The sequence below is a fragment of the Lithobates pipiens genome, unplaced genomic scaffold (assembly GCF_037356315.1).
Source record: "Lithobates pipiens isolate NorthernLeopardFrog02 unplaced genomic scaffold, aLitPip1_a1.2 Scaffold_18, whole genome shotgun sequence".
Lineage (NCBI taxonomy): Eukaryota > Metazoa > Chordata > Amphibia > Anura > Ranidae > Lithobates > Lithobates pipiens.
Genome location: NW_027507758.1, coordinates 520,537,665 through 520,557,480, shown reverse-complemented (window position 1 = coordinate 520,557,480; position 19,816 = coordinate 520,537,665). Strand labels below are relative to the sequence as shown.

General features: G+C 42.9%; 1 protein-coding gene across 3 annotated transcripts in view; it reads left to right on the top strand.

Moving 5' to 3' along the window:
- Positions 1 to 19,816, top strand: part of KIDINS220 (kinase D interacting substrate 220) — a 225,988-nt gene that overhangs the window by 85,416 nt on the left and 120,756 nt on the right. For all 3 annotated transcript variants that reach the window (XM_077488746.1, XM_077488745.1, XM_077488744.1), the window contains exons 19-22: positions 2,222 to 2,465; positions 9,166 to 9,254; positions 16,411 to 16,555; positions 19,524 to 19,686. In XM_077488746.1, coding sequence (XP_077344872.1) covers positions 2,222 to 2,465; positions 9,166 to 9,254; positions 16,411 to 16,555; positions 19,524 to 19,686 — 641 coding nt within the window. The remainder of the gene's footprint in view (positions 1 to 2,221; positions 2,466 to 9,165; positions 9,255 to 16,410; positions 16,556 to 19,523; positions 19,687 to 19,816) is intronic.

The following is a 19,816-nucleotide window of genomic DNA, read 5'->3' as shown; positions in this document are numbered from 1 at the left end:
GCTCCTGGCCTTTTCTCTTCTCTTCTCTGAGTACCCCTATGTAAGCTAGGTGCTCTGGTGGCTCTCGTGTTAGCTGCTTGCAGAAGTTTTTTTTTTTTTTTTTTTTACCTTAATGCAGAGAATGCATTAGGGTAATAAAACATTCTACCTTTTTAGAAGCACTTCAACTAAAAATCTCTTTATTTGCATGTCAAAAGATAACTAGAAAATGAGCAGCCAAATAATGTTAGTAGTCATTGGGTTTTTGCCTTTTTTTTTGTGTTCTTGCCTGGAGTTCTCCTTTAGGTGATTAAATATGCTCCACAATGAAGTGAATTGCGAATAAATGGCATAGAATGATGCTGGATAACAAATGATGGCACTGAACACTTAGTGAAAACATTGCCTTTTAATTACAGGCTCTGAAAGCCCGTTCATTCGCGGTGCTGTGAATGCTGTATCACTGCTGTTTTGTAGCACTTTTACAGCCATAATTAACTGCATTGGAAGTTCCACAAATGAACTACATGACTATTATTTCTATAATGATTGCCGTTTGCAGGAGGTTTTACAAGCAGCTTGTGAATTTGCCCCGGAGGGCTGCCATAGCCAGAGACAGAGAGCTTCATGAAAGCAGAAATAAATGATGGCAATACATCCTGCTAGTCTGTGTCTGTTTTATGGGAGCAGGTTGTTTATTGAGCTGTATATCTCCTACGTAATGGGCTGCTTGATTACACACAGGACCGGTAAACACCGGCTGTCACCTAGGCACTGACCTTCTTGCAGGAGGGCAAGAAAGTACTAGCACTTATTTTCCTTTAGTGCCACCTGTTGGGGGTTTATGCACTAAATATCCAATTTGTTTATTGAAGATGCTTGCATTTTTTACAGTTTTATGTATATTGGCTCTGCTACTATAGTGACTTTCGGTTCATGATGTAATAAAATAGGCTTGTAATTTATGTCTCAGAGTGAACAATGAACTTGTGGGGGGGAAAAAAAAAAATTGCCGTTGCCAACCTATGAATGGGTTTTTATTCGATAAACTGAATTTATGAGAGTTGCTGATCCTTTAACCTAAGATATTGTTGATCGGTTTATAGAAGCAGAGGTGAGCATTTGTTGTACATCTTTATCATTGGCAATTGTGGGGGGGTCATAGACATTGTTTTTGAGATGACATCTATAATTCATGGATAGGCTCATACATCATGCAAATGTCCTCATCATTCTGATTGGCATCAAAACATTCTTTAATATATAAAAGGTAAAACGGTGCAAGCGAAACATTTACTTGAAGTATTTTCATTCTTAAAACTTTTTTTTGTTTTGCTGTTGCATCATTGTCTTTTTTCCTTTATAATACTAAGTGATTTGTAAAGTCTCGTTTTAAAAATAAAGTCAACAAACATGTTATACTTACCTGCCCTTTGTAATGGTTTTGGTTTGTCTGGTAATGGGGTGTAGATAGGCTAACCCAAAAGGTTATCTGGTTGCCCTGCTTTGTTGTGATGTTAGCTAATCGTGTTCAAAGTGCCTGCGGTGTCCTCTCAATGGACTATTAAGGATGTATGTAATGCTGCTAAAAGTTTACTTGTATAAGATGACATCCTAATGTAGCCAGGTGTTGAAGAGGTGGAGTCACTGCTGCTAAAAAAAAAAAGAAATGTCTTGGTTGACTATGATTTTCAAACAATAGGGCTGCTCTGGGCCCTCTTACACTGCATTATCATCGCACTGTTCACCTTTGGATTGGCATCATGTCTTTCCATGCTGCTGTCAGGAAGCCCACCTGCACCATGGAAACATTTGATGCTGTGTGAAAATACAAGGTGGTGTAGTGATGTGACTATACTATAGGTGGTAACCCAAAACAGCACACCAGGTTGAGAGGCTGTGGCACCCCGATTTGAGAAATGCTGCAATAGTGTGTCATTTAAATGGCAGCTCTGAGTCTGGGGCTGCCGGCCGTCAAATTTAAAATGGTGGTTCCCAACAACAGTCTCTGGACTTTTGGTTGTCTACCCATGTGAAAAGTTAGGACTCTCCACCTGGCAGACATGCAAGTATTGATATTCTGTAGGGATCGGTTTGTAGGCTTCAGACAGGGATGTAACCAAAGCCTAACTGCAGAGAGTGAAATCTACTGGTGAAAATTGGCTGTTTTAACTGTGAATAAAAGCTTTATTTTGAATGGAGTTTTACTATAGTGTTTTTTTTTTTTCTTCGTTTTTTTTAGGTGCGGATTTTGTTCTCCAAAGGCCCGTTCATTGCCATCTTTGCAAGTGACCCACATATTATCATCAAGGCCATCAACCAGAACCTCAATAGTGTCCTGAGAGACTCCAACATTAATGGTCATGACTACATGCGCAATATTGTCCACTTGCCTGTTTTCCTCAACAGTCGTGGGCTTGGCAATGCAAGAAAATTGTGTGTGGCAGCAACTACTAATGGAGATGTGCCAGGCGTGGATAATGCAGGTGGGACCTGTTTGAGAGTACTACCATCATAGGGCTCATTAGTGGAAACGAGTGATGCTAGATATTGGTGTGGACTACAACAGCAGCATTTGGGGAAATAAAACTAAGCATTTTTTTGCCGTAAAGAATGTATAATTTTGTTCACCAGCTTTCATTGACCTGCCTCAAGTTTTTCCTGTTACAGAGGGCGGAACCTCTATAGACTGTGATCTGTGCAGCTGAAAATTCACTTAGTCCGAATGAGAGTTGGCTGCAGATCACATGCAACTACTTCCCATAGTCAAAGAATTTGGTCTTTTTTAGTTTGTTTAGCAAAAAATAACCCCAGAGGTGATGAAATACCACCAAAAGAAACCTTTATTTGTGGGAAGAAAGTTTGGGTGCATGGTATTGATGTGGTAAGATAAAAGGGGCAGTAATTAAATATCCCCCCCCCCCCCATCCCTTTTTAATAAAAAAATAGAATGGTATGTGTGCATGTTTAAATGAAAGAAAACCAGTCACGGTTAGGCTTCTGTTCATATTTGAGCTCCTAGAATTTACTATGCATGTGTAAGCTTACTTATGAAAGCTTTGTTTTTGCTTCTTTAGCTTATCTTGCTTCATCTGAGCCGGACTTTAGAATGCTTTTTTTTTTCCTTTTTTTTTTTTTTTTTTTTTTTTTTTTTATTATTATTGCTGTTTGTACCCCTGTTGGGAAGATTCACCCTCTCTATTTGTCCTGTTTGCCATTATCATTAAAAATGAAAGTAAAAGAAAATCACAAATTTTGGGTTGTCCCCAGAAAAGTAGTAGAGGGGAAATCTTCCAATGAGGACACTAGTTCTGGTGGCCTGTTGGTCTCCAAGGAAACCCCTTCATTTGCAGGGATTTCCTCACTTCCTGTTTGGCTATGGGACAGGAAGTGAAGGGAAATCCCCGAAATGGGACACGGATAGCGAAAATAAATCTGGCGGGTTATAACTCTCCCTTGCTCTATCCAAAATGTAAAAAACAAAACAAACAAAAAAAACGGGTTTTGCCTAGTGTTCTACTTTTACCACTTGCAGACCACCCACCGTCGTCGTACGTCGGCTGTTTGCTATTAAATACTGGGGGTTAGCTGCCATAACCCGTTATCTTTTTAAACAGCGGGCGATCCGCTTTTAGATAAGTGGTCTATTTGGTGAATTTGCTGCAAGATCACTTTTATTGGGGCAGGAGAGGGTCCGTTCCTCTGAGAGACATGGATCGAGTGAGGGAAAGATGGCCCCCACTTGAATCCATACCATTGGATGACGGAAGTGACGTCAAACGTCACTTCCGCCTAGTGTTCTTAAAGTCTTAAAGTTTAAGTGTAAATGTGAGATCGGAGGTCTTTTTGACCCCAGATCTCACATTAAAGAGGTTGTGTCATGCTTTTTTTTATTTATTTTACTTTTTACACTGTATCTTTAAATCTAAAGTGCCCCATCCCGCCGAGCTCACACGCAGAAGCGAGCACATATGCAAGTCATGCCCGCATATAAAAACGGTGTTCAAATTACACATGTGTGGTGTTGGCAGGATTATTGGCAATAATTCTAGCAAAAGACCTAATGGTGATTTTAGAATATTCAAAGTTTTTCGCCATTCCGCAAGCGGGCGTAATTTTGAAGCATGACCTGTTGGGTTTCAATATGCTCGGCGTAACATTATCTTTCACAATATAGAAAAAATTGGGCTAACTTTTTTACTGTTGTCTTATTTTTTTTTTTTTTTTTTAACCACTTGCAGACCGGACCATTTTGCTGGTCAAATACCAGACCACTTTTTGCGATTCGGCACTGCGTCGCTTTAACTGACAATTGCGCGGTCGTGCGACGTTGCTCCCAAACAAAATTGACGTCCTTTTTTCCCACAAATGGAGCTTTCTTTTGGTGGTATTTGATCACCCCTGCGGTTTAGATTTTTTGCGCTATAAACAAAAATAGAGCGACAATTTTGAAAAAAACTCATTATTTTTTACTTTTTGTTATAATAAATACCCCCCAAAAATATATAAAAAAACTTTTTTTTCCCTCAGTTTAGGCCGATACGTATTCTTCTACATATTTTTGGTAAAAAAAAATCGCAATAAGCGATTATTGATTGGTTTGCGCAAAAGTTATAGCGTTTACAAAATAGGGATAGTTTTATAGCATTTTTATTAATAATTTTTTTTTTTTTTTTACTAGTAATGGCGGCGATCTGCGATTTTTATTGTGACTGCGACATTGTGGGGGACCCATCGGCCATTTTTGACACATTTTTGGGACCATTGTCATTTATACAGTAATCACTGCTATATAAATGCAATGATTCCTGTGTAAATGACACTGGCAGTGAAAGGGTTAACCAGTGGGTGGCAGTGTAGGGGTTAATTGTTCCTAGGGGTGTGTTACTAACTGTGGGGGGGTTGGGCTTTCATTTAGTGTACACTGATCTCTGCTCCAATCACATGGAGCAGAGATCAGCGTCACTAGTTGCTAGGCAGAATGGAGAAATGTTGTTTATACAGCATTTCCTCCATTCGGCCGCTCCGTGAGACGATCGCAGAGATGCCCGCGGCGAACGGGTCCCGCGACCGGACTCACGGGGGTCCCGACGAGTGCGCCGCCGGCGGCGCGCTCCCGATGGCAGGGCGGCATCGAATATTGGACGTACCTGTACGCCAATATGCCTGCCCGTGCCATTCTGTCGACGTACATCGTCGTGCGCTGGTCGGGAAGTGGTTAAAGACTGCTGTGCAAATACAGTGGGACATAAAGTATTGCAACGACCACCATTTTATTCTCTAGGGTGTCTGGAAAAAAAAAATATATTATGTTTGGGGGTTCTAAGTAATTTTCTAGGAAAAAAAATGTTTTTAACTTGTAAACAACAAGTTTAAAGCAGGAGTTCTGCCGTGTTTATTTTTATTTTTTTTTAAACACAGCAGCTACAAATACTGCAGCTGCTGACTTTTAAAATAAGGACACTTACCCGCCCAGTGCGCCCGCGATGTCGGCACCCGAAGCCGATCTCTCGATCGTCTCTCGGGTGCTGCCGCCGCCATCTTGGGTATGGGAATCGGGAAGTGGAGCCTTGCGGCTTCATTTTCCGGTTCCCTACTGCGCATGCGCGAGTCGCGCTGCGCAATAAGGATGGTCCCCGCTGTCTCTGGGATCCGTGTGTTTCCCAGCAGACAGCGGGGGACCTGCGGAAAGGGGCGTAGATTCTGCAGATATCTATGCCGGAAGTGGGTGCAGATACCTGTAATGTACAGGTACCTGCACCCCCCCTCCCCCCTGAGAGGTGCCAATTGTGGCGCCGGAGGGGGGGGAGGGTTCCAATGAGTGGAAGCTCCACTTTAGGGTGGAGCTCCGCTTTAAAAAAATAGGCCTGGTCCTTCAGTTAACTATTTGCCGGCTGCCCACTGCAGATATACTGCGGCAAGGTGGCTCGGCTGCATGAACTGATCTGCCAGTACGTCGGTCCATGAGCGTGGACTGGTTGTCCGCTGCCCGCCCACAATCACTTCTCAGAGGCAGAATTGGGATCTGCCATTGTAAACAAGGTAGATCTCTGTTCTGCCGAGGAGGCGAGAGAGAGCGAGAGATCTGCTGTTCCTAGTGATCCGGACCATCTCTCTCCCTCTCCCTCTCCCTCCCTTTTGGTCCACTTCCCCCACAGTAAGAAAGCACCTCCCTAGGGAACACTTAACCCCTTGATCGCCCCCTAGTGTTAACCCCTTCCCTACCAGTGTATACAGTGATCAGGGCATTTTTATAGCATGCAAAAGTGTCACTTAGGGTTGTATTTTTCTGCCGCAAAGTAACAGCCAAGCTAAAAATTTACTGTGACATCGCAGCAGACAAATCCGACCCCAAGTGACACTTTTTGGTGACCAGTGACACCAATACAGCGATCAATGCTATAAAAATGCACTGATCACTGTATAAATACACTGGCAGGGAAGGGGTTAACACTAGTAAAAACAATAATTAAAAGTCCCTAAATCGATCCCCAATTTTGTAGAAGCAATAACTTTTTACGCAAACCAATCAATATACGCTTACTGGGATTTTTTTTTTTTTACAAAAAATATGTAGCGGAATACATATTGACCTAAACTGATGAATACATTTTTTGTTTTTTGGAATATCTATTATAGCAAAAAGTAAAGTTTTTGTCTTTTTTGTTTTTATAGCACAAAAAATAACCGCAGAGGTACATCGTTGTATGACCGCGCAATTGTCTGTTAAAATGACGCAGTGCCATATTGCAAAAAATGGCTTGGTCGTTAAGGGGGGTAAATCCTTCCAGGGCTGAAGTGGTTAAGGCAGTTTTATTCATTTTTAATGGGCCACCAACACACTCCAGCAGAGCTAAAACCACATTTAAATTTGTTTTGGGGAATGTAATGCACTGCTGTAGGTTGATGTACATTTCTGGAGTATGTTGCCGTGCCATTCAAAATGAATAGTGGCAGCACACAAGTGCATGCATAGTGTGGTACTGCAACACAGTAGTGTGGTCGAGTCAGCAGTAAGATCACTGGACATTTGCTGTTCTATCACCTGTCTGGACTCATGCTAGCAATACATGGTTTTCCGTGACTATGGCAGAACAGACCTCATGTTGACTGTTGTTTATATAGTTAAGTCCCATCCAAATTGGTTTTCTATACATTTTAGGAGATTTTGTTCTTTTAAGATGAAAATATAAATATGTTGATGGTTGATTTTAAATTTTGAATTAACTTTTCTTTTTGTTTAAATACATTCCATTTGCATCAAAATAAAGTTTATGGAAGCCTTACAGTTAATTTGCTTTAGAAAGTAGCCTCAGCCTAAATAGGAAAGTCTGTACCCTGGCAGCATGCTGCGAAGGACCCTTGCTTTCTGTGTGAAGCAGTGTTTTTTTCTGAGGATCCCTGCTTAATCTGCTCTATATAACTTTGCAAAGTGCGTACACTTTGACTGCAAAGCTTCAGTATGTGCCAGATCTCTGCAGAGAGACCACTGCTTCCACACCGAGAGTCAGGGACTTTCTTTGCAGCATGCGGTTTTCTGTTGTGGCTGCCTCCTCAAGAAAAAAAAAAAAGGTAAGACTTTGCATGCTTTTATGATTTAGTAGATTTAAACAAAACTCAGTTGTGCTTTAGGATTTTGGTTTGTAATAAGCCATAACATTTTGGCATTACCAGCAGGATGTTTATCTATTTGCAGGTCATGGTATAACTAGTAGTAGTTTGCCACATCTATCTGTGCCTGTTCTGTAATGTTAGACATTTCACCACTCACCCAAGAGGCTTTCTCAGTTCAGATGTGTGTCAGGGATATACCTCAGCATTAAAGTGGAAGTCCATGCAAAAACTAAAATCCTTGCATCTATAGCCACCAGCATTCTAACACTAACCTATCTAGCCCTGAAAAGGAAAAAAAATTGTTTTTTTCGGTGATCCGACCCGATCTTTAGCGGCAGAAGCTCTGATCCCACGCTGAACTGTCAGCCGCAGCTTCGCTGTCAGGGCGGGTGCAGAGGACACGTCCATCGGCAGAAGCCCCATAGTAACTCTATGGGTGACGTCACTTCCCATTCATTTCACAGCCGTTGTCGGACATGTACTCAGAGCTTCTGCCGCTCGAGATCGGGGTCAGATCTCCCTGCAAAAAGGGTATGTATACAGATTTCTTCTTTTCAGGGCTAGATAGTGTTAGAATGTTGGTGGCTAGACATGAAGCGATTTTTAGTTTTTGCATGGACTACCACTTTAAGCCCTCGTTCACATTAACTTTGGCTTTGAAATGACGCAACTTCATCTGAAATCATCATACACAATTCAAAGCCCTATATCAGTGCGACTTCGAGTGTGACTTCATGCACAGATGTCTTCGCAAGTCGCACCCGGAATTGCCAAAAGTACTGCAGGAACTACTTTTTTTAAAATTGATTCTGCTCCACAAATTTGCTGTTGCAGCAGTTTTGAACAGTGTGATTGCTGGTGATAAGGTGCGATTTGTCACGCGATTTGACTTGTCAAATTGCATTAAAAGTCTCTCCAATGTGAACGAATGCTTATAGCTATGGATGTTGTCAAAGTAATCCAAAAGGGGGTTCTCGGTCTACTAAATTGTGAAGTATGTTCTTCACACTAATTTGTACTTAAGGAGCCAATAGAGTGAAACTTCTTAAAGTGGTATTAAACCAAATATGAATAATGTAATATGTGGCATCTTGGCAACACTGTACATAAGTTAAATTTGTCATTCCGCTGGAGAGCTTGTGCTTCTGAAAAACAATAGACTTGCTGGCTGGATCTCTAGTTGAAAATGGACTATAAGCCTAAAAAAGTAAAGGAATGCAGCCATCACATCTAAGAATTGGTAAGCTGCAATATGATAAAGGTTTGGGTTTAATACTGCTTTGAATGCTGCAGAACAATGAAAGTTGAATGTGACTATTAACAAGTCGTTATGGAACTTTGGCTACCAGATTCTGTTATTAATAGGATTGTTGGTTTCCAATCCTTGTGGATCTACGCTTGTTAGGCACTGCAATGCAACAAAACTAACTTTTGTGCCACAGTGTTGTGCCTAGATTTTACACTGTTTTATTAGGAGAACGTTGTAGATCAGTGGTCTGTTATATTTCACATGGCTGAGATGAGTTCCTTTTTAAAATATACACCCCCTTTTTTTTTTTTTTTTTTTTTTAGGTGGTCATGAGGATCTGGACCGCAGGGTGTCGCAACACAGTCTTGCCGAGAATGCCAAAGTTGGCAGCAAAACAACCTTAAACAGACGGGTAAGAGGAGGCGGCTAGATTTTGCAGTCAGCTTTTAAGAGCCATTTGTGGGCTTTTCTGTAGTTTTCCCTGCAATATCACAAGCAAGACATCTGTGTTCTATTTTAATTTTCTCTACATCTGAAATGTCCACCTGTAAAATTCTCAGAAAGGGAAAACACGTTACTGTCAAAAGATGGATGAATAAAAGGCGTCTTTCCGATTCTTAAGTATGCTTGGAAAGCGAATCGTTTCCCTACATGGCTGAAAAGTCTGTGTGTTCTCCAAATATAGGAAATATGGTGCCGGACCAAACTCTGTTGTTCCAATTACTTGTAGACCAGGCCAATGGCCATACAGGCTAGATTATAATCAGTTTTTACTCGGAATGGTGAAATCAAAATTGCGTTGGGCTTCTAGAGTTTGATACTGAAGGTTTATTATATTCTGTATCCTGACTGTTTTAGAAAGGCAATTATCACTGGGACATAGCCCAGGCTGTATTGACTTTTTCTTATGGTGCTAATAAAAATAAAAACCACTAGACTAGAAACTTGGAAAATCAAAGACTGAGAAGGTTTGGCTGTCTACGGATAGTTTACTAGGAAGGAAATTTGTGATTTTGCAGGCTGTTTTTTTATGCCCATTTAGAAGAGGTAATATTTTATTCCTATATAACTTGCTTAAACTGCACGCCATGCAATTTTCACTGTACGTTTTAATGGACGTTAATATCAGACAACTGGGTTTATTTTAATTTTTTATTGTACTTCATGGGACGCAGAGCAGCTTTAAGAATTATTACATCAGTTATGTGCCAGGTACAGGTGATTAGACACTGGCAAGAATAATACAGATACAGGAAGCCCTTTTTCTGGTATAACCCCTCCCCTGTCAGGAAGGTTTTATTATTTTTTTTGCCAGTTTTCAAGGTGATGGTGTGCAGTTCTTTACATGATTTACTAGATTCTCAAAGGTTCCAACAGGGATCAGGAGACTTGTTTGTTTGGATCCATACCTAAGGTTCTTGCTAAAGAGGATGGAACCCAGACCCCGTACTGGATGTTGCCAGATGACACTGGACCTGCACATATAAAACCCTGTGCAATTTGGGGGTGTCTAGTGCTTGCATTAGGGTGCTATGCAGCTCCAGAACAGTAGACACCAGCTGGGGGGTTTGATTCCCTGAAACTATGGTGATGGGTGAAGATTGCACCCACATGGGGGTCTGGCAGCAAGATTGGTGAATGCCCCTGGGTAGCCCCACTGCTTGCTACTGCAGACTGGCCCCTTTTCCCCTTGGTACTTTTGGTGTGGTGTGAAATATAGTGGGGGGTTCTGTTTAATGTCCTAGGGTGCTTTGTTACATCTGTGATGCCCTGGTTGTGGCCCCTCCCTATCTGCGGATCTGCCGTTCTGCCGTTGGTGGTGTTTCTCTGGTGCTCTTATCATTGGTTCCTTTGCTGGGAGCCCTGCTTGTGTTTTCTCCTCTGCCGCCAGCTGGTCTTTTAGACTTTCTTTACCCATTGTGTAACAATTGCACCTGGCTTTTTCTCTCGGTATGTTTTCAGCCCTATGTGACGGGGCAGGTTTGACTCCCACCCCCTGCTTTTGCCAGAGAGTCTGAACGAATGATGTCACAGAGAGACTGAGTGGGCTTCAGTGACCATTTTTTTTGTAGAATGGGACACAGAACCTCTCAGGTCTACACTGTGCTTTAAGAGCAGTGTGGCAATAGGGACAAAACAAGATACAGAGCAGTGCTATGGAGACTGATTTGATTCATCAAGGATACAAGCAAGCCAATTCCCTAGGACACGTGGGCACAGGATGGCACTGGTAGCCTGCAGGTTCTCCATTGGATGGGTCCCAAATACCACCAGTTAATCCGGAGCCTGGATATAGTCCTCGTGAATCAGTCTCTCATGCAGGGTCAATTTGCTTCCTCTAGCCCCTTTTTCTTCCTGGTTACTCCTGCTACCACTGGGACACCTTAAGTTTATCAATGACATGGAGGTTCAGTCTGTGAGCATGAATGATGCAATGCCACCGTAGTCAGACACAGACATTCTCCTTTTCCCCTCCCCCCATTAAGGAGAAAATTGTGGAGGACCATGCAGAAGCAGATGCCGTGGTACCTGTGGATGGGACGCTTAAGTCTCCTTCCATGAGGACTCTGCTGAGCAACTCCAAGGTCAAATTTTGTCTCTGACCTTTGTTCAATTTCTTAGGAATGTGATCTGAAGAAGCTGCTTCTTGGATTCTCTTCTTAAGAGATTCAGTTCCCAGGATCCATGGTGTTTGCTGTCACAGGTTCTCCCCGCCCTTCCGATACATTCTCATTTTCAGGATGTAATCTATGCAGACTGGACTCATCCTGACAAAGTGTTCGAAGAGGTTTACTCAGTGAGACTCAATGGAAGAATTCACGTAATAGAAGAGTATACCCTCAGTTGACATGGCGTTCTCCTCTTTTTAAACAAAATTCCCACTTGTCTGGTGGATGATGTTCTAGTTTTTAAAGGACGCTTCTGACGAGATAAGAACATTTTTAAGCATCTTTTGAAGGGAGAGGCAGCTGGTGGTCGTGGCTCTCGTCTGCTGAAACCTTAAGGTTGCAGAGAGCTCATTTCCTCTACAGGAGATGCAGGCACGTGACTGGCAGCTTGCCACATACTTTGTCTCTTGCTGTGAACACCTTGAATGAATCCATTCGGCAGATTTTTGTTGGGGCCTTGATCCCTGCGTATGAGCAGAATTCCTTGGCTAAAGTGTTAATCTGTGGAGCTTCCCTGCAGAAGTTGCGGTCTAGTTTACCTTTACAGGAAAACTTTATTAGGTCCAACCTGGACAGTAATATCCTTTTTAGATTTGTAAAGTATCTTATCATTGAAGAACGGCGAGCCTGCGCCTCAAGGTTGACTGCACCCTTGACTTCTTTCACATGACCTTCCTTTCATCGCCTCCAGGCTTCGACTGTAAAAAATCTCTGTCCCAGTTCAAAAAAGTCCTGGAACTCCAGACTATCTCCTAAATATAGGACACCTCCTCCACTTTTGCCAAAAAAAAACAAAAAAACCTGCTAACCTCTTTTTTGCAGTTTTTTGCAAAAGTGTGACAGGAGGAGATAGCAGACGAGAGGGTCCGATGCAGGATATCTCATGTCTACGAACTCGAGTTTCAAAGATTTACATTTTCAGGCTTTCAAATGTTTCTTTATTCTGCAAAGACATTTAGCTCTTTTCGGTTGCTCAATCATATTTGATCTCAAAGTGATCGTTCCAGTCCCAGAAGACAAGTTCTGCAGGTTCTATTCAAACCTTTTAATGGTTCAAAATCCAGGTGGTGATGTTCGCCAGGTTTCTCCACTTGAAAAAGTTCTGCATGGAATCAGTGCAGTCTGTGGTGGCCTCTTTACAACCAGGGTAATCATTTGTTTCAGTAGTCAAAATGGATGCCTATCTGTCTTTGCTGTGAAGGAATGTAATTCTCAGTTGTGGTTCTACTGTTTGGCTTATTTACAAACCCAGATGCCACATGACATCTCTTGATGGATTTCACCCATGCTGATATGTTGTGGACCAGGTTTTCGCCATTATCCAAAACAGGAATGGAGATGCGTTTTGTCATTGAGTACTGTCAAGGGGAACGTTACAGCCTTGGCAGTATATTTTCTGAGACCAATTGCCTCTCAATTCTTGATGCATGCATTTGTTCAAAGTGTTGCACGCATTGTTACTCCAGTTTGGTCACCTTTTGGCTGCTAGAGACCTCTTTTGGTTCGTTATTTTTTTATGGCGATCTCAGTGACTCGGTTACAACCTCAAACCAAAATGTCTGTCATGGGGGCTTTTGTTCCCAGCATTGTCGGCGGGCAATTTTTCTTCGTTTTATTGAAGGACTAGGAACTCTGATACAGTTATGTTATATGCTGTCCACAGGACATTTGAACACTGGCAAACAGAGCAACTATAAGCCAGTCCCTTAACCCAGCATGCCTCAGTTTTTTTTCTAGTTCTAGAAGGTTGGACACCTTTTCTTCAGCCCCTCTGAAAATCTATCTTTTACTAGTCTTTTCCTCTCGCCTCAATCACAAGACTCCTTATTACACCACTTTTTGAGCTGGTCTCCTATATAGTAGCTAACAGGACTGGCATTTCCTCCGCCTTGTTTTGGAGGCTGTACCCAAACCCCGCTTGACTGGACATGCAAGGCTAGCCTGTAATGGGACCTTTGGGCACTTGGCTTTGCAATTTGTCATTTTCCAGATGTGAGCATACTTGTTGGCCATGGAATGCTTTCTAGCATTGGCAGTGCTTCAGGTGGGACTATGTTTTTGAAGACTTTGTGAGTAGGCCGTTCGAGCTAAACCAGGAGCTCTATTAGTTTATGCCACTAAGAACTTCCCACGTTTTTTTGAAAGTGCTTTTTTTTTCCATGGTAAGGGTGAAGGGTGAGGGATGGAGTTCTAATATCGTCGGCTGGATGGAGTGAAATGCATACACTCTCCTTTCTCCCACCTTTCAGCCTACATGGCTTCGTTCTGCTGCTGCTTCAGCTTGTGAAGCACAAGTCTCTGGTCTGTTACCACTGCTTTACAACAGTGGACACCTCCAGCCACCTAAAACCCTTGACAACACAAATTGCCGAATTTGTGAGTACCCGAGGCGTTGCCTTGTTTTAGGGCTTAGTTGTTACTGTTGCTTGGGTGCAAAATGCCTTTGGCTGCTATGGTGACCCCAGCCTATACTCCTCTAGTGCTTCTTAGAGCATTTATTTCAGCTTCCGCAGAAGAAACCAGTGCCTGATATCTGGAACCTGGGGCTAGAGTTGTCACTCCGTCAGGTGAGGCCAAGCCCTCCCCATGCCCACAGTGGCTTCCATGTCCTTCAGGATCTTTTGACTGCATGTGCTCTGGGTTTGGATTGCCCTGCCTGCTGAGGCTCTAATCACACTCCAGCATCTTCTCATCTAACCCTTAGATCAGGCCAGGCCTTTGGTTCTCATCACCATCTTTGACTCAGTTCCAGCGTTCCATCGGTCTATCGCTGAATAGACTATTTTTGAGGCAACATCCTCCCCTGCAATTCAAATTTGCAGGGGGTTATTTCAAATCTCTTTTGATGCAGTTTGTCTTTAATCTTCTAGAGGAGCAGCATGCTTTTATAGGTCTCGTGTCTTTTTTACTATTTTCAGTTGTGTGGGGTTGTTTCCTCCCACTTTTCTGGATGAGCCCCACTTGCCAGGGTATGTCAATACTTTGGACTTTGGTCTGACTCCCTTTGTCGGGACCTTGCCTTGAGAATACTATCCAGCAGCTCTATAGCTGCTGGATTGCTTTCATTCGAAAGCCGACAGTCTGCTTGTGTGTGTGAATTCCCCCCCCCCCCCCACCACTACCATCATTTAGACATGACAGTGGCAGTAAAAGGGGTTAAAGTTGTTAGGCTTGTTGTCACCAGGCCCTCGGTGTCCTAGATTTTAAAAGGCAACAACCTGTTTTTTTTTGTAATACTTTTCCTAAGTTTTACAAGCTCAATGTGTCTGCCTCTGCAGCTGCTAGTTTTGGGTAAAAATTTCTGTAAGTGGCCATTTTAATTTCTTTGGTTTTCTTTGGACTATGAAAAAAAAGACCGTATGGTGAGTATCAAAATGCTGTTTTTTTTTAGCTGGTGTGCTACCTTAAAGAGGAAGTAAACCCTTCCAAACCACTTGGACCTACAGGTAAGCCTAGATTAAGGCTTACCTGTAGGTCCAAGCAATATCTCCTAAACCTATATTGTTTAGGAGATATTTGCCCGAGAATGGGCACCGCTGTCTACGGCGCATGCGCCGTAGACAGCGGCGCGCAGGCGCACTAAATGCGGCAAGTCCAAGAATGGATTTGCCTAATTTGTCGACTCCCGTGCGCATGCGCGGGAGTGACGTCATCGCGGCTTCGCCGAGTGGCAGCGGCGGAGCTGCGAGACGCGACTCCCGTGCGCATGCGCGGGAGTGACGTCATCGCGGCTTCGCCGCTGTGATTCGTCGGAGCTGCGAGACGCCACCAGCAACATGGATGCGGCGGACTACAGGGGACAGCGGCGACTTCGCTGGCTCCTGTGTCAGGTAAGTGACACATAATGAGCTACTATGCGATGCATAGTAGTCCATTATGCTTTACCTTTGCAGGGAAAAAGAGGAAGTACCGTATATACTCGAGTATAAGCCGAGATTTTCAGCCTCTTTTTTGAGGCTGAAAGTGCCCCCCTCGGCTTATACTCGAGTCATCGCTGTCTGCCCGCTCGATCAGCGTGTCGAGCAGACAGACAGCGGCCATTCTATAATTCAAAAGCCGCGCCTCCGGCTCCGCCTTCGCCTGTGATAGGCGGAACACTGAATTTCCCAGCAGCCTGTGTTCCGCCTATCACGGACATCGTATCATCCTCGTACTACGGACGAGGATGATACGATGTACGTGATAGGCGGAACACAGGCTGCTGGGAAATTCAGTGTTCCGCCTATCACAGGCGAAGGCGGCGGCGCAGCTTTTGAATTTTACAATGGCCGCCGAGGCGCCGACGAAGAGGGCACGGGACGGAGGCAAGGCAAGGCACGGGACGGAGGCAAGGCACGGCGGCAAGGCACGGAGGCAAGGAGGCAAGGCACGGGACGGAGGCTCGGGACAAAGGCTCGGGACACAGGTAGGCTGGACACACACACACACACACACACACACACACACACACACACACACACACACACACACACACACACACACACACACACACACACACACACACACACACACACGGATGGATACACACACACACAGGGATGGATGGATGGATGGAGACACACACACACAGGGATGGATGGATGGAGACACACACACACAGGGATGGATGGATGGATGATGGACACACACACACACAGGGATGGATGGACGGACACACAGGGATGGACGGACACACACACAGGGATGGACAGGCATGTCTTACCCTCGGCTTATACACGAGTCAATAAGTTTGCCAGTTTTTTTGGGGGTAAATTGGGGGCCTCGGCTTATATTCGGGTCGGCCTATACTCGAGTATATACGGTAAACCCATCAGGGTTTACTTCCTCTTTAAGCAGTCATATTTATTTATTTTTTTTTATTGATTTATTTATTTTTTAATTTATTTTTTCCCCTCCTAGGATACCTACAGAAGACGTCACATTCAGAGATCAATTACTCGCCAGATGTCCTTTGATCTTACCAAACTATTAGTGACAGAGGACTGGTTCAGTGACATCAGTCCCCAGACAATGAGAAGATTGTTAAATATTGTTTCAGTTACAGGTAATGAAGTGAGGAAGTATCAGAGTGGGAATGTTTATTAACATAGAATGTAATTTTATAGCCAAATTAAACCCAATAGTTTAAAGTGGTTGTAAACCTCTGACATACAATTTGAACAAAAGTGTGTACATGTTCCAATCCAGAACAATAAGTGTGATTTCTGTCTGCTGCCTCATTCATCTATCAGCATGAGTCGCTTATGACAGTTTTTCCTGACAAGAGAAAAATGGTGACATGGGAAGGGAGCTCTGCGACTGTGATTGACAGCCTCAGTTCTGTTCCTATGTGAAAGGGGGGGTGGGGGGGGGGGGGTGGAGGTTTCCCTTCCCTTCCCTTCTCTCAACTCTTCTATCTGAGCAGAGTGTAGCTTCAGCTCTCTACCCTATGCTTTTTGAGAGTTTATACAAACTGTAAAAAATGTTGAACTTTGAATGGATATGCCTGCAGTTAAACAGGTACAACATATGTAGGATGCTTTGTTTCATCTGTGTAGCACTTTAGACCAGTCACGTCACTGGTTTTCCAAAACAGTTATGTTCAAGGCATGCTGTGAATAACTGTCAGTCACTTGCACTTTCAATCAAACTGTCAGGTCCTCAAATGGGCAGTGTTGATATAGCTGATTACAAGTGCAGCAGCATGAACTGTAGCTCAAGCAAAGGCTAATATGGCAGCTTCCCTGGCGGTAAGTTAAAGGAGGCTTTAGTTCCGCTTTAAGGCCCCATTCACGCCTGAGCGTCGCGTTTTCAGGCAGAAAATTGCGCAATTTTACAGCAATTTTGCAGTGTTTTACCGCGATTTTGCAGCGTTTTTTTGTGTTTGGCCGCGATTTTGGGCAAAGGGTCACCAATGTAAAAAGCGGAAAAACGTCCAAATCTACCTAAAAAAAAAAAAAAAAAAAAAAAAGGCGTTTGAGTGGAGATGTGAACCATCTCCATAGAGAATAATTGATTGTTTCCCCTCCAGCGTTTTTGTAGCTTCAGGCTTCAAGCTACAAAACGCTCAGATGTCAATGGGGCCTAAGTGATTGATGGAACTGTATCTTTTTACATAAAGCTATTGAAAAAAAAACTACAGACATTCAAAATCACAAAATGCCAAGTAGTTCAGGGAAAAGGCTGATAATACTGTCAAAGTCTTCTCTCTTTGACTCCCCAGGTTGCGGGCAGGTCTTTGCCATCTTCACCAACAATGCAGGACTATTGGGCCTGTATTGTATGTGATGACCTCCTAGTGTAAAAAGGTGTAATTTCTCTTTGCTGCAGAGGCACACAGCCTGTGATTTACATTATCAGCTGTATTTGTGTAGTGCCAGGAGGGGCGTGTCTTAATTCCAATCCATCTCAGAGCTCATCTCCCTTACCTGTGCAGTGTGTAAATTCAGATCCACACCCCCTGCTTTGTGCATATGAGACACGTTGACAAATTTGGTGTGTTGTAGGAGGCTGTACTGGACAAATGTCTGCTTATAAACGGGTTCAACATATGTAGGAGGATTTTTTCATCTCTGTGTATCTACCTGAGGGGCCAGTCACTTCACTGGGTATGTGTAAAGGCTTTAACCATTTTAAAGTGCCATGATTTTTTTCTATTTATTCTTCTGTCCAGTGAGTGCTAACCAGTTGTACTGTCCTTTCCAAAATGAATGGCTGGTGTGCAGTGGCTCTAAGACATAAGCTGGGATTATTCAATAAAGCAGCAGAAACACCATAACAAAACCCAAGCTTCCAGTTTTTTTTTTTTTCAGTAGAATAACAAACATATTATACTTGTCTGCTCTGTGCAGTGGCTTTGCACAGAGATGCCCCAATCTTTCTCTTCTCTCTGGTCCCCCTGCCAGTGTGCTTAGACACACAGTGCGGCTCAGCCCCGCCTCCAACTCTCTGCTCAAAAGTTTTGACTGATAGCAGCAGGAACCAATGGCCATCAATGCTCTCAGCCAAGCTTGTGCGAGCCGGGAAGAGGGGAAAAGAGCTGCCAAAGATGTGCACAGTGCTGGACTGAGATTCTTCATAGAATGCATGAAGATTAAAAACATTACCTTTACAACCACTTTAAGGAAACTTTCCTTAGCAGTCGGAATGTATCAAAATGTGACATAGAGGCAAGATGGTCTGTATTTTAAAACTCTGGAGTAAAAATAAAAAAAACTGGCCTTAGCAGTGGACCATGGTTGAATTGTTCTTTTATTTTTCCTTCAGCTATCAGAAGACAACTAGTTTCTCAACAGACCTATTGAAAGCCAGTGTGGTCTGTTTTTATCCAGTACAGAAATGCAAAAAGCGGCCCATATGTATAAAGTTCCGTAATCCATAGTAACCAACCAAATTTTAGTCTGGTCAAATCAGTTTTATTTTTCACTGATTCTTGTAGGTTATAGTGTTCTTAATGCTTTATTGAATAAACCCAACTTGTGTCTTTGAGCCACTGCACACCAACCATTCATCTTGGAAAGGACAGTACAACTGATTAGAACTCATTGGAGAGAAGAATAAATAGCCATTTTGTTCAGCACAAAAAGCATCATCATTAAAGAAAGACTTATTCTTTTTTTAAACATTTATTTTGCATACAGGTTCCAACTTTAAAATGGCTACTTTAATTGTGCATGGTTGGCAAGTGCTGCATAAAGGAAACTTTTATTTAAAGAAAAAAAAAAAAGTGGACAGTTACCCCCCTATACTGTGTCATTGTAGGGCAGACTTTTGTGCCTGCCAGGTCATATCATCTGTTAAAAGGGATAGGCCTTAAGATTGGCTGTAAACGGCTGGATGTTTTTTTTTTTTTTTTTTTTTCCCTTTTACCTGCAAGGTAATATAATGTGCTAGTATGCATCGCAAGATCCAGCTCTTTATACATCAATGCCTGTGAGCTGACTGTCCATCAGTAACCGAACATCCAATACCATCCCAATTTTTGTGTTTTTGTTTTTTTGTAACCAGATGTTTTCCTTTTTTCACATTTACAGGACGATTATTAAGGGCCAACCAGATAAGTTTTAACTGGGACAGGCTGGCCTCATGGATCAACCTTACAGAGCAGTGGCCATATAGAACATCCTGGCTTATCCTGTACTTGGAAGAGACAGAAAGTGTCCATGATCAGACCACACTGAAGACTATTTATGAAAGGTAAGTTTTTTTTTTTTTTTTTTTTTTTTTTATAGTATAAAATAATTTCCTTCTTTTGTCCTGTAAGAGACCACTGCTACCATTGTACCTACTATGATAGTGCAGTTAAAAGGCTTAAAATGTTATCCGC